This window comes from Chelon labrosus (genome assembly GCF_963514085.1).
Source record: "Chelon labrosus genome assembly, chromosome: 1".
In the NCBI taxonomy this organism is placed as follows: Eukaryota; Metazoa; Chordata; class Actinopteri; order Mugiliformes; family Mugilidae; genus Chelon; species Chelon labrosus.
Genome location: NC_140337.1, coordinates 29,337,371 through 29,351,910, shown reverse-complemented (window position 1 = coordinate 29,351,910; position 14,540 = coordinate 29,337,371). Strand labels below are relative to the sequence as shown.

Below are 14,540 nucleotides of genomic sequence, written 5' to 3'. Positions count from 1 at the left end.
TTATCGTCTTGTTGAGTTGTTATTTAAGTCATGTTTCTGGTGACAACGCAAAAATACGCCCAACTTTCACTTCCTCCTTAGCTCAAGTTAGACTTCTTGTCCTGGTATCTGTATTCATCAGTTCTGATGCTATATCTTTTACTGCGTTCTGGATTTTTGTGATTCAGACTTCTGGTCCTTGTCACCTGTTTCCTGTCAGTTTAGTTTTCCTTGTGTTTCTGGTTTTATTTTCAAAATTACCCCTTAACCCTTTATAGCACTCATTGAACGACTTGGAAATTCTAAATCTCAGCCCTAGATTGTTATTGTAGGACATTTTTAATATTCATATAGAATATCGTTCATTTCAGTGAAGTTACCATATATGGTTCCTTGTCCTTAAGTGGTAAACAAATGTAAACATGTATTTAGACCCTAACCCATTAGAACGCAAGTGCTGATTCAGGCACTTGTCAACTTACATATTATCACATTAGACACCATTAGGACACTTCTTCTTCATGGTACCTAATAAAGCAGTTACACTCAGCGTTCATGCAGAGGTGGACCTTGTAGACCATTTTGGACCTGAGAACATTGCCTTGATCTTCTCTGATTGGCTGCATGAGAACCACAAGCTTCTCAACCTCACTATGATGCAATTTAAAACGTGTGCTGAAGTTACCAATTATGGTTCCTCGCCCCATAAAGGGTGAAGGGTCAGGGTTAAGGATCGTCATTCCTTCTTATTGCTCCCACCCGTCTTGCCTTCTCTTTGGTCTTCGTGCTCCTCCCCCCACTGGTCCACCCGTTTCTCATTATCCAATCAGCCCTGGTGTGTTCATAGCCCGAGTCACCTATTGAGTGACCTCCATGTGGTCCCACTGTTTCTGCCTGAATTCCCAGATTTTGCGTACCGTGGTTTTCACTTTAGGTTTATCGTGATTTTCTCCTGTCAGATCATCCTAATGTTACGGACTTCTCATTGTCACAGCCACTTTTGTCCTCATTAAATTAACTTTGTTGTGTCTGGCAGTTGGGTCGTCCCTAAAAGCTGCTAAATGCTACACTATGTGTTCTTTAGTGCTAATGCTCCGTGGTGTTTATTAGGCCTTTACCAATGAAAACATGTACCCTTTGTATTATCTTTTCAATTAGTATAGCACTGTGGGAGCCTACAGAGTAAACCTGGCACACACCTAACTGTCAGGATAGACTAGATAAAATTCCAAAATATGAGCTGAAAGAGGTTAAAATGCGAAAGGGAAGCTGTGCCACTCACTTCAACATTCATATTGCATGTGGTTATTTATCAGTTTAAATATAAGTTTCTGCAGCTTTAAATATGAAGGTCAACAGAAGCTTGCATGCATGGAGCATGGAAAGTTTGTTTTTCTGTCATTAAGAAAGGCTGCGAAGATTTTTTTCCAGTCTAAATTTGGTCAACAGTTTTTCTGCGTTCATCAAGAAAGAAAGTTTTCTTGCTGGAATTAAATGTAAGTTGGGAAGTGAATTGTATTGTTGAATAAAATGACTCATCAGTATCTGGTTTCTGTAAGGCTGAATATCTCCCCAGCTGAAGTTTTCAGTTTTCAGCCGCAGGATAGATCACAAGAAGCCATTAACAGCTACATCGTTCTAATCCAAAACTGCTGCCACTGCTTATAAATGGCCGAACAAGATGACCACAGACTCAAGAATATTAAATGATCAAAGGATAGCTCTCCTGCCTGAAACAGTGATTGTGACTCGGATGCTCTTCTGTCCACTCTGGCGTTCACACCAATAAACCCCTCGATCTGATAAAGGAGAGAGATTTGAGACAAAGCAGGAAGAACCATTGAGTCTCCCGAAGCCATCAGCTGCTCCGCACGTCTCGGTCTCTAAGAGTGAAATCCTCTTCAGCTTCCAACCAGGCGAGCCCACCCCCTCTTCCTCCCCCTCTTCCTCTTCCTCCTCACAGCTCAGACGAACAGACTGTCCTGTAAAAAACTGCTGACGGTTCGGACTGACGCTCAGAGAGACTGGTGGATAAGAAGACAAGTCGAAGTCAGAGGTGGAAAAGCAAATGTATTTAATCTGGTTGTTTAATAGCGTCGGACACTTTAGCAGCTTACTTGGAGAAACTGTCAGTCCAGACAGAAGCAGACCTGCGATGGAAGAGGAAGTCAAGTTTGATGAGAGTAAGCATGTCAGTCACACCTACTGATAGTTCAGTGGTAGTCTAGTAAAGGTGGAAGGTAGCCTAGAAGCCAGACCAAAGCCGTTCTGGAGACTCTCTGTTGGGAATGTTCAGGCCAAGATCTGCAAACCAATCAAACGGGTTTGGGGCGGGGCTTTATGTGGTGATTATGTCACCTGAGTGCCATAGAGTTGAAACTTTAATCTTAAAGGACAAACTACTACCAGCTCCTTTGTTGAGGAATCATCACTTAATGGTCTACTTCGTTGCTCTGATTGGTTGGAGGACCATCCAGTTGTGTGCAGAGGTATTTTTTTCTTCTCTGTATCAGTTGAAACATGCCCCATAATGAAAATACAGATCGTTTCAAGACTCTGACTGGTAAGAGTTCATCCTGGCTACGTCATAATAGGCGAATCGATGATTGCACGTGAACCCCGTGCATTGATGTAGTATCATCACTGTGATCATTTTCATTTGAATGACACTGACTGGCACATCATGCAAGACGGATTACAGGAAGGAACCCTTCGGCCACAAGCTGTGGTTTGGAACTTCCTGTTTCTAAAATATCTTATCTGATGCACAAAACCTTTGACATAGAGCATAAATGCGGATCAGATCGTAAAAACTTAACCACTGCAGCAAGAAAAGACCAGAGTCCCTCTCAATCTTTTGTTGTAGTTTCAATTTGTTTCCTGAAAACCTCTGCGCACAACTGGATGGTCCTCCAACCAATCAAGACTGAAGTATGTGACATTAAGTGATTGAAGCGTTCTCGGCAAATACCATAATTGCTGTTTGACAAAGCTTCCCCCATGCCGTTTATTGCCCAGATGTTTTAATATTTTAATACTTAATGTCGTATCATCATAACGTCTTACTGCCAAACTCAGCCGTGGTAATAATACGTCTATAAACATTTAAAACAACGTATTAATACCATAAATATCTGTAGACGTGGTATCTTCCGGTGCAGTAAACCAGACTTCCTGCTCTTTTATAAAGCTTAAAGTTTGACACTAATATGAATGTGTTGTTTTTTTTTTTTTTCATGAGCATTATTTAAATAAATAAAATGTACGAATGTAAAGTTTTGCGTTTGACTCACCGAGCAGCGTGGAGACCAGATGGGCCTTCATTGTGTTGGGATGAAGAGCGCCGGTCTGTTCTTTCACATAAAGGAAGTCAAAGACGATGCTGCGCTCTGTTACGTCATACCTATGTCAAGTCAAACCACGGGTTCTGCATTCTTTAAATAGACAAAACTAAAGAGCCTCCTTGATAAATGTACCCTGTTTTTGCAGTCTCCAGGGAGACCGGACATGCAGAGAGAGACGCAGAGTTTTGCAGCATTTTACTGTTTTGTTCTTGTTGCATTTTTGTTCCGCTTTTCTTGCGAACTAAAAGCAGCTCAGCACAACAGAATAGACAGATAGAACCAATCTATCTGTCTTTTAATCTGAACAAATGCCGTTCTGTCGACATGAGTTTTGGATTTTCTTTTTTTTTTTTTTCTAGCTTGCACTTTTTGCTCTGTCGTCAGCCTCCAGGTTCACCTGTGTCTCATTTTCCAGTAAATCCTTTGTCCATTTGTCTGGTCATGGTATATTGAAAAACCAAGTTGACACAAAGGCAGCTAGACTTGTTGAGTTTCCTGAGGACATTTAATCAAGTCCTCAGTTCTAACTAAAGAAGTTACTTGGATGAAACTCCACGAGTCCAGCTTTCCTTTGTTTTGCTTCCTTTGTAGATATGCCAGGCAAAGAGTCAGCACAAGAAACCTTCTACAATTTACTAATTAGATGTGAAAATAAATGTACTTTCAACATAACTCTACTTTTCTCCTGAAAGGGGGCTTTTATGGACAGTCAGGAGCCAGTAAAAATGTATATATCCAAAAACCAAGCTGAAACCAGGGCAACTGGGCTTGTAGAGTTTCTAGTAGACGTTTCAGCCAAGCCTGCAGTTCTAAAAGACTGGTGGAGGTCTGTTAATGACCAGCTACTCTCATTTTTATGACCATTAACAAGCTACATGAGTTTCAGATGGGCAACCCCAACTCCCCACCAGTCTTTTAGATCTGAATAAGCTACTTGTAAACATCTTAAAAAGTAATATGCCATTAATTAATGCATATTTAGAGATAACATTTTACTTTCATCATGGAATGCATTACAGTTGAGATCACCACAAACACCTGCTGTGTCACATGTCATCTACAACTTTCCAATGTAGCATAATGTGTAAAGTATGGAGTAATTATATGTTGTTTCAATTAAGTAAATATTCATAGTGGAATAACAGTAACAACATAAATGGTATTCTTACAGTAACCTTTTCTAAATTAGATTAAACTAAAAAGCAATTTAAATGCAAAAAAAAAGGAAAGTCTGTGAAGGCAGCCATTTTGGAAACGGCTGCCAAAAGCCAGTGACTGCAGAGCATGGGTTAGTCCACCAGGGGGCATGTGACAAGTCTCAAATTGTGGACATATACATTTATTGCTTTTGGGAAATCAAAGGTAAACACCTGGAAAGTAAATATGCACACTACGGACTGTAACAGCTATTCAGTGTAAGCAGGAACTTTGTTCATTAAACCACAGTAAAACTATAAAACTCCACAGCGCTTATTTAAGGCCTGATTTCCAGTATGTGGTGGGTCGTTTCGGCTGAAACGCATGAAGGAGTCGTGACAACAGGAAGCTGTGGCCATTGTGACAGAGGTGTGCTGTAGCCTGTCTGCATTCAGCCACCCGGCAGCATGGAGATCACTACACTGTGCGCCGTCGTTGGTGAGTACTTTGTGTTTAGTCGAGAAACGTTTTAAAAAACATACTGAATCAGTTAAATTATGAATGAAGTCTGGTCTGTGATATTTGTGCTTGTTTTAAAACCAGCAAAGGGGGAGGAGCTAAAACGATCAACAAGGTTTATGTCGCTATAAATTTTGGTTTTTGACCCTTAATACAGTTTCTTATCTCCTGCATATGCTGTAGCACTCTGCAGGTGCAAAAGTTTGCACGTTGTCTCAGCTTTGTCTTTCTGGTTTGACCTTCTCAGTTACAGATGGGCTGAGAGGACTCAATGCTCTATGTGTAGAGAAACAGGAAGTTCTTATAGACTGCTTGAATAGGCTGACATCTGAAGGTAAGAACTTTCTTGTCTGGTAACCACAGCTGTCATCTCACGTCATCTCTGTTTCCTGCAGCTTCTCTGAGAATAGTTCCCAGCAGATCCCAGTTCTTCCAATATGAGTCTGTCTCTCTGTGCTGTGAAGTGCTGGAAAACTCCGGTTGGAGAGTTAAAAGGAACACATCCAAAACCATAAAAGAAAACTGCCCGTCCTGGAATGGAATAAATGGATCTCATTGTTTCATCAGTGACCTTTATCCATCAGACACTGGCATTTACTGGTGTGAGTCTGGATCAGGAGAATGCAGCGACGGCATCAACATCACGGTGACAGGTGGGTTTTAGAGTTTTGTTTCAGAGTAAATGGTTGTTTGAAATGACTTTGACATGGATTTAGATTGATGGATGGACAGATGCTTTAATGATCCAGTGGCAAATTTGGCATCCAGTAGTATCAGTACATAGGGAAATCATAAGTCAGCACGGCTTCAATATAAAGTCCAAAAAAATGAAAGAACAAAAAGTCTCTGCTGCTTAACCCGTCCATGAAACATGGGGGTGCTAATGTCCTGGTTTGGGCCTGTTCTACTGCATCTGGACCAGGACGGCTTGTCATCATTGATGGACCAATGAATTCTGAATTCTACCAGTGAACTCTAAAAGAAAATGTCAGGACATCTGTCCATGAGCTGAATGTGAAGAGAAACTGGGTCATGCAGCAAGACAACGAGAACCAAGAACACAAGTGGTTCTACAAAAGAACAGTTAAAGAAGAACAAGATGAATGTTTAGGGACGGCCAAGTCAAAGTCCTGACCTTAATCCAATAGAAATGTTGTGGAAGGACCTGAAGCAAGCAGTTGATGTGAGGAAACCCACCAACATCTCAGAACTGAAGTGGTTCTGTTCTGAGGAATGGGCTAAAACTCCTCCAAGTTGCTGTAGACCACTGACCAGCAGTTACCAGAAACATTTAGTTGAGTAGTTATTGCTCCCCAACGTACTGAAAACAATGGTTCAGTTATTTTTGCAGCTTATTCATCAGCCAGTCCATGGAGCAGGACAGAGACACCAGACTGTCTGAACTTCTGATTATGGCGTAGTGTGACAGACGTTGTTCATAATTGACCTAAGTTTGTTCAAAGACCTGAAGACTCTCTGGTATCTGCTGATTGATTCTGTTAGTGCAGATGCTATCTACATTTAGAAAGAATCCAGAGAAGCTCAAATGTGCTTTTCATCTGTCTTTCTAATGTATGAATTAAAGTTAGAAATAATAAAGCAGCACCCTGATCCAACTCAATCTCTAGTCTTTGTGTGTTTTTTTCAGGTGGTTCTGTGATCCTGGAGAGTCCCATCCATCCAGTGAACGAGGGAGAATCGGTCACTCTGCGCTGTAGGATGAGATCTTCCTCTGATCTCATCACCAAGTTTTACAAAGATGAGCTTCTCGTTGGGAGCACCCCTACGGGAAACATGACGATCCACAGTGTTTCTAAATCTGATGAAGGACTCTACAAGTGTAACATCTCTGGAGTTGGACAGTCGGCAGACAGCAGGCTGAATGTCAGGGGTGAGAGGAGTCTTTATTGTTTTGTCTTCTTTAAAAATGTTGTACACCCGATAACTAGTGCAGCTATGCGGCCTATCATAGGAGCTTTAGTTAATGTTCAAACTTCAAAATGAGGACAGATGAGATCTCAGGGGATCTCATTGCATTGAGCGTTTCTGAAGCTGCAGATCTCATCAAATATGGACGTCGACTGCAAAAGACAACGCTGGGTTTCACAGCCCAAGATGGGGAAACAAAGCCTGGTCAGATGGATCTCCGTTATGGCTGAGGCTGCAGATGCTGTGCAGTATTTTTCAGACAGTTCAGACTCCTTCATACCAATTGCCCATGGTCTGAATGCCGCGGTCTGTCTTAGCTGTCAGGTTCACAGGCTAACTTTGGCTGTTTTTGCTTTGAAGCAGGACTTCCTGAGCCACCCTACGCTTCGCCTGCACTCATTCTACTTCCTGTGGTTGGCATCTACGTCTTGCTGCTCTCAGTAATGCTCCTCTGTCTCTGTGGGGCATGCAAAGGTCAGCTTGTATTCATGTAAAAGAAAAGAAATGTTAACATTTCAGAATTAGCTCTCACCACCGTCGTAAAAAGCTGAGACCGTAACGCCACGACAGCGTCTCCTACACCCAATAATAATAATCTTTATTTCTAAAGCACTTTTAAAATTAACATCACAAAGTGCTTAAAGATGTAGAAATATGCAATTTAAGAAACAGGCACATATAATAAAGTTAAAAAATACTGCCAAGAAAGTACAGCCATGAGATTGATTTGTTATCCACAGAAGTAAAAAGGTTATTACAATAATCCAGCATGTGAAATAGGTTCTGGTTAAAAGCTGAACTATAAATCAATTATAATTGATTTATAGTTCAGGCGAGTAAAAGGACTATATATATACTATACTATATATATATACTAATAAAAGCATCTCTGTGTCTTTAAAATGGGACTGATTTTGGAAATGTTCCTAAGAAGGTAAAAACGGGGTTGGACTAGTTCAGTTATTTGGGACTCACAATGATTTCAGTTGTTTTAATCTCATAGTTAACAGGTACATCAGAGTATCATCAGCGTAAAAATGAAAAGAGACACCATACCTGCGTGAATTATGTGTCCAGGAGGAAGCATGTACAAATAAAACACAATGGGTCCTAGAACTGACCCCTGAGGAACACCATACATCACATTACCGACAGATTATTAAAAATTATTCGCAGAAACATAAAACCTTCTACCATACAAGTATGGGGAGAACCAGTCGGGAGCCGACCCTGATATTCTCGCCCAATAGCTTCACAAAATGATTGGCTGTCACTGTAAGAGTTTTAAAAGCCACCACTGCTCCTGAAGGTTTAACGTGTGTTGTTCTGCAGATCAGATGGACCTTACCGTTGTGTTGTACACAGAAGTCGCCACCACACGAGAGTGCAAAGGTAAAGGCACGCATGGAAACTACTTTACAGATGTGGTTAAACTGATTCTGCCATCTTTTAAATGTCAAAGAGAAAAAAACAGCTGTGGTTGCAAACATGGCTAACTGGAAGACCAGAACGTTCTGAAGAAATCTTGTGACTTAAGCAGAATTTTTTTATTTTATTTTATTTTTTTGGAAGCATTTTAACACTAGTTATGTCCTTGTCCTCATCATTTCAGGTGGGGCGCTGAAGAGGAAAAGCTTTTCATTCTCCTCTGTGGCTGTCTACACAGCTGTCAGGTGTACTCCTAAACCTGTGCTGACGTACAAACCCTGCAGCTGACGTTAAGTTAACCTGCGTCAAATGTCTGTTTTAACTTAACTGCATGATTTCCCTTTGAGTGTTTGAATAAAGTGAAATTATTAAAAGTTTTAAAAGGAGCCTTAAGACATTTTAAATTAAAGCATTTCTTCACTGTCTTGCCAAAAGTTACTGAAAATGAGAATGTCTGAATGTAAATTCCAACACCCTCCTTCTGTTCCTGAAGTTGTGTGTAGTCTTTCTGGTGCATTCCTATTTATTTATTTTTTGAAGCTACAGCACAGACGGGGCCCTGGCTCTTCTCAGGCCAGAGTAGACACCGGCTCCGAAGGCGTCCTGTAGAACGTGTCCATATTGGACCAATAATCTGTATCTGCTCAAAGTTCTTGTACACGCTCTGTCTGAGCTAGTATGACTGTTCACGGACTGTTTTGTTTGGCGAGAGCATCCTCTTCTGGACGTCTGTGGTTACGAAACCTTCACATCCGGAATATACACTTTAATTCAAAGGCAAATATGAACTTTTCACATATTGTACGTGACAGTCTGAATCTGTGCAATATTTCTATCCGATTCTATTTCATTATTTATCTTTTATAGCTACTCTTTTTGCTCTTGTTATTTTTTTACTCTGCATTTTCTGTAAGCTGTTGTGAACTGCAATTTCCCCATTGCGGGACTAATAAAGGTTTTTCTTATTCTTAAATCAGTTTGATTTACTACAACTTCCGTGACGTATGCTTTCACTGGAGACGTCCTGGAGGCTTAAACTGAACTTAAAGTCTTATCTTAATACAACAGACCTGCACTAAACCTCAACTTGATGTTGACACAGCATCAGAAAGGTATTAATTCACCTGGAAGATAATTGTGGAGGATGGAGTTTACGGTGCTGTTAAATTGGATTAAATTAAAGTGTTTCTGTTATTTAGCCTAGCCTGCTGTCTACTACAATGGGGTGGCCAAAATAATAGGAACATTCAATAGTGCTACTAACCACAGCCTCCACAATCGAAACATCTCTCTCAGCTATTGGAAACTAAAGTTGTGTCAAGGGGTTTAGGGGCAGGACCCAGATGCAGGACAGAGTGGGCTGAGGCAGGAGTTGGCACAAAAATATAGTTAATAAAAGAGCAAGACAAAACAAAAAGCGCTGCAGAGATGGCAGAAATTCCTAACTCGACGAGAACAAAAAACACTCTGAGACATGTATCCAGGAACGTGGCGAGACAAAACTTCTATGAGACATATGAACATGGCAAGGAGACAAGTGACAAGCACCCATGAGACGAGTACGGCATGACAAACAAAGAGAAGAAAGGGGAAGGCAGGGCTATATATACACACAGGGGACCGAGGGGTGACGAGACACAGGTGAAAACGATCAGGACGAGAAGGGCAATCACAAAGGCGGGAAGATAGAGGAATGGCAAACCTTCATGAGGACCACATTCAAAGCAGGACTGTTATATTAGAGTCACTAGTGTACCTAATAAAGTGGCAAATGAGTGTATGAATAAGGGACCTTTTGGAACCATGAAAGATCTGCAAACACATATTTATTTTGTTTTTTTTTTTAGTTACAAAAGGGAATGATAAGAAAAATAAAGAAACATTATCAAATTCATTCAACATTTTTCACAAGTTTCACAAAGTAAAAATCAGACAATGTCCAGCATTTATTTAATATCACAAACAGTTTGAAACGATTTACTGTAAATTAATGCACATATGTCAATAAAAATAAAGTATTAAAAAGTGCAAGTTATTCCTTTACTTCCTGAGTATGAAAGTAAATGAATGAGTTTCCATATGGACCAGACGGGCTACATTAAGGGCAACACATCGGCCTGTGGTCCGTCTTGTTCTGTTGGCACCAGAGGTTCTTCTCCAGAGACGTCTGACTCCTTCACATTTGTCTCTTCTGGTTCGCCTTCTTCGCGTGTCGTTAGCTAAAGGGAGGAAGACGATGAGGGTCTCAGTTGTTTGGTGTCTCAACAGAACAAAGGAACCGAACAGAAAAGTTTTAGATGTGGAGTCAAACCTTGCTCGTCTTGCTCTCCAGCTCCTTATTTAAGATCTCCACTTCCTCCTCGATGTCCTTCCTCCACTGCTGCTCGTCCTGGAGCCTCTTCTCCAACTGTGGGTAGATAAATAAACGATAGTTAACCCCGGGTGAGTACATGTGGCCGCTAACTGAGCACGTGTCCACGCACTGACCTCCTCCTTGTATCTGTCCTTCAGCTCAGTCAGCTGTCTGTCCGAGTCCTGGTTCTTCTCTAAGAGAGCCTCAAGCTGGCTTTTGGACTACACAAAAATACCACAACGTTAAACCTGTTCTTAAAATGTACAGCTTTAAAATGTGAATAAATAGGTCTTAAGGTGAGGGCGTGAACCTCCTTCTTCAGGGTCTGCAGGTTGTTCTCGACATCCTCCCTCCTCTGCTGCTCGTCCCTAAGCTGCTGCAGGACTTCGTTTAGTTTGTCTTCAGACTAGGAGAAGAGACAAGAGGACGTAAGTGTTTGCATCGTTCTCATGTTCAGTTCTGATTCATTTTAAGACATGAAATAACTTTATTTGTCAAGCTCAAGGTTTTCGTGAATGTATTTTCATCCACTTGGGTCTGACGACATACGAGCCAACATCCCGACAGGTGCAGTTAAATTAAAGACATTGTGCGAACCTCCTTCTTCGTGGCCTCGTGCTCCTTCCTCAGGGACTGCAGGTCTTTCTCGTTCCTCCGCTTCTCTTCTCTGAGTTTCTCGTCAAACTGAGAGGACAGGACGTAGAAAAAGAGATTGGCTTCACTTTGATTCTTGAGAAGCAAAGATGCTCGACAGACAGTGTTAAATGCTAATGGTGCAACAAGGTATTCCTGAGAGGGAAAACTCTTCAGTCAAAGCTCCAGCTTACTTGATGACTAGCTTTAGGTAGCTGGATTGGACATTGAGTAAGAGGACAGATACAAATGTACAATAAACCGGACTGGTTGGACAACACTAGTGTCCTGTGCAAGAAGGGCCAATGTTGCCTTCGCCTGCTGATGACGTTGAGGTTGTCAGGACACCGATACATTTTTATGTCAACCATCTAGGCTGTGGTGTGATGAAGGGACACACTGATAAAGAAGCTCTAGACTGTCCTCTGGAGTTAGTGGAGTCAAACATCCTGAACAACTCACCCTCTGTATGAGACTGTTGGACCTTAGGTAGCTCCTTCAACCAGAGACTCCTCAAAGCGCAGTGTGGTTACTGTATGTACTACGGCGACATGTGGAGCGTATACTTACTTCTTTCCGAAGCTTCCTGATGTCTGAATCCTTCTTGTCCAGTTGAGCTTGAGTCTCCTTCAGCTCGTCAAAGGTCTGGCTCCAGGTTCTTTCCGGTGATCGCTTAATGATCTTTAAATGGTCGGACAAACAAATGGATTATGACTTTTGACCATCTACAAAACAGACTGTACTACTGTATTTGCTAAATATAAACACCAAGAAGTTCTTCTCAAAGCAAAGGGTCAGAAATATGCAAATTGAAACTTGCATAAGTGATGAAAGCAGTCCAAGTATCCCCTCAATGTACATTTCTACAGGAATTAGTTTGAAATTTCAAATGAAGCAGAGGACATAAAGAGGGAGCTATGACTGGATCAAAGTGAAACTGAAGGGTATGGACCTCTTTGTTCTTGGTTTCCAGATCCTTCTTCAACATCTGCAGGTCGCTGTCCTTCCTCTCCATGTCTTCACGGACGTTCTCCACCTCATTTAATATATCCTCCAGCTGACAGGAGAGAGGAGACTACAACAAAGAGATTATAATGAAATGTATGAGTTAGGGTAGACATTATAGAGTATATTATTAATTCAAAGGGATCTGGCGCCCTCTTTGGGTTTGCACTGTTGTGTTATTGTCTGACTCCTCCCTGCCTCAGGTGTTCTGATCAGAGCTGCTGCTGGTCGTTACCATTGGGCTGGACTGCGATCTCACCTGCATCTCATCATCCAATCAAGTTGTACTCTACTTAATCGTCAGGTGTTTTCTGTTTAATTTCCTGCCCTCTTGAGTCATTAACAACAAAAATGTCCACTTCCAAAAAAAAACTGCTATAAACTTGACTGATTAATATTCTTTTCTGCTTTTTTCTGCATAAATCTCTTAAACCACTTTACAAAACTACCAAACATTCAGTCGTTTAGAGGATTTTAACCCAGTTTCATTACTTAAAGTCACTGTTTTTTATGCAAAAAAAAAAAAAAAAAAAACACAAAAACATGAGTTCTTTCCATTAAACAAATGTTGGGAGGCTGTGGTATTTGTTTCAAATCAGTCTTGGATATGACCCAGGTTAGCTAAAATTAATTTTAGACTTTAATTCATTATTAATTTTTGTGTAGCATCAGATTTAAAATTTACTATCCTCTTGGGTCATTAGGGGACCCAGAAAACTGATATATAAGTAGTATACATGACATTTTTTTCTGCTTTTTTGGGTTAAATCTTTTGACCAACTTCAGTCCTAATCAAAAATACCAAATTTTGATGACACCAATGTGAAAGCATCAATATCACTCACACTCCATGTCTTCCATTCAGGTTTGTCATGATGACAATAGTTTTTCAGTCCCCTGCAGACCACCTGTTGCTGTTTTAGTCTATTTTTGAAGTGTTTTTCCTAATGTAACTGCCGTCTGCATTTTGCTACAGATGTAGCCCACGTATCTTCTTTACCTAGTCTCTGATTGCGTCTACAGTCTGAATGTAGGCGGCAGTAGCGTTATAGAAATTAAATCCATTATTGTTTATGGGTTCATCAAGGCAAGCAAGTCCTTTCACACCCACATTCACATGTGATCAAGTCTTTCCTCACATGGAGGAAAACTCATGACTGAGATTGAATTAATTAATAATTACCCAGTGCTGCTGCTTCTTCTTCTTCAGTTCAGTCTGCATTTGCTCAAATGTACACCGGGACTCATGTAGCTAGGATATAGGTGAAACAATTAAAATATTATGACTGAATGAGTTTAGTTTTTGTGGTGATGTGATATTAAATGCCCTCAACAGAAAGAGCCGTTTGTAAGGAGGACAAATGTAAGGAGGAACTGATTTAACAGTTTAAGAGAAGGTCATCACCCCGTTGATCTTTTTCTCCAACTCGTCTTTGAGCTTCTGAAGGTGATTTTCAACAACCTGCCTCCTCTGCTGCTCGTCCTGAAGCTGCCGCTTGACTTCAGCTACCGTGCTTTCAAACTGGGAGGAGGATGAGGAGAACGGCAAGTAATGAGAGGATGAAAACAGTCGAAGGCAAAGAAAACCATAGAGTAGGAAACGACGATATAAACCTCCTCGTTCCTGGTCTCCAGCCTTTTCTGCAGGCTCTGCAGGGTCTTCTCAGCATCCTCCCTTCTCTGCTGCTCATTCCGAAGCTGCTGCTGAACTTCAGTCACTTCTTCATTGAACTGGAGGAGAAAGGAAAAGGGTTCAGGGAGCTTTTTGACGACAAACCTAGGATGCACTAGGTAGACATTAAGGACAGAGACATGCATGGGGACTCCATATCAAAGCAAATAAAAGGAGATTAACGTGAAGAGAGGAACCTCTTTTTCGTTTGCCTTCAGCTTTGTCTTCAGGATCTGCAGTTCGCTCTTCATCAGCTGATTTGTGTCATGGAGAAGCTGACTTTTATCTACATGGTCTTCCAGCTGATCGAGGAAAGATACGATGAGAAAGAGGATAAGAAGAACATTTGTGTTACTGAAAACAGCTTCAGAAATCAGATCTTTCTATTAAAGAGAGATGTTCCTGCACACTGTCACCAAAGGCTTCTCAAGGGGGAATATGAAGTGCCTCCAGATGACGTATGCAATAATTTAATGCTATACACTCTTTAGATATGAGGTAAGGAGGCCTGGTGGTGGGATTAAGGTTTTTCAAATTGCTA

The 14,540-nt window shown here is 41.1% G+C and overlaps 2 protein-coding genes across 2 annotated transcripts; one reads left to right on the top strand and one right to left on the bottom strand.

Annotated features, from left to right (window-relative positions):
• Window positions 1–4,927: 4,927 nt before the first annotated feature.
• LOC311492281 (low affinity immunoglobulin gamma Fc region receptor III-like) lies at window positions 4,928–8,624 on the top strand (the record flags this gene model as incomplete). Its single annotated transcript, XM_084550517.1, has 5 exons — window positions 4,928–4,958; window positions 5,375–5,632; window positions 6,628–6,888; window positions 8,241–8,300; window positions 8,521–8,624. The coding sequence occupies 5 exons, from the start codon at window positions 4,928–4,930 to the stop codon at window positions 8,622–8,624; spliced, it is 714 nt and encodes a 237-aa protein (XP_084406643.1).
• Window positions 8,625–10,211: 1,587 nt separating this feature from the next.
• LOC311510071 (uncharacterized protein) lies at window positions 10,212–13,567 on the bottom strand. The gene is made up of 8 exons (XM_084575002.1): window positions 13,511–13,567; window positions 12,275–12,397; window positions 11,893–12,003; window positions 11,287–11,373; window positions 11,000–11,095; window positions 10,824–10,910; window positions 10,648–10,743; window positions 10,212–10,555 (listed from the first exon to the last, which is right to left on the bottom strand). Exons 1-8 carry the CDS (start codon window positions 13,547–13,549, stop codon window positions 10,430–10,432), a joined length of 765 nt encoding a protein of 254 aa, XP_084431128.1. The 5' UTR covers window positions 13,550–13,567; the 3' UTR covers window positions 10,212–10,429.
• Between the last annotated feature and the right edge of the window lie 973 nt (window positions 13,568–14,540).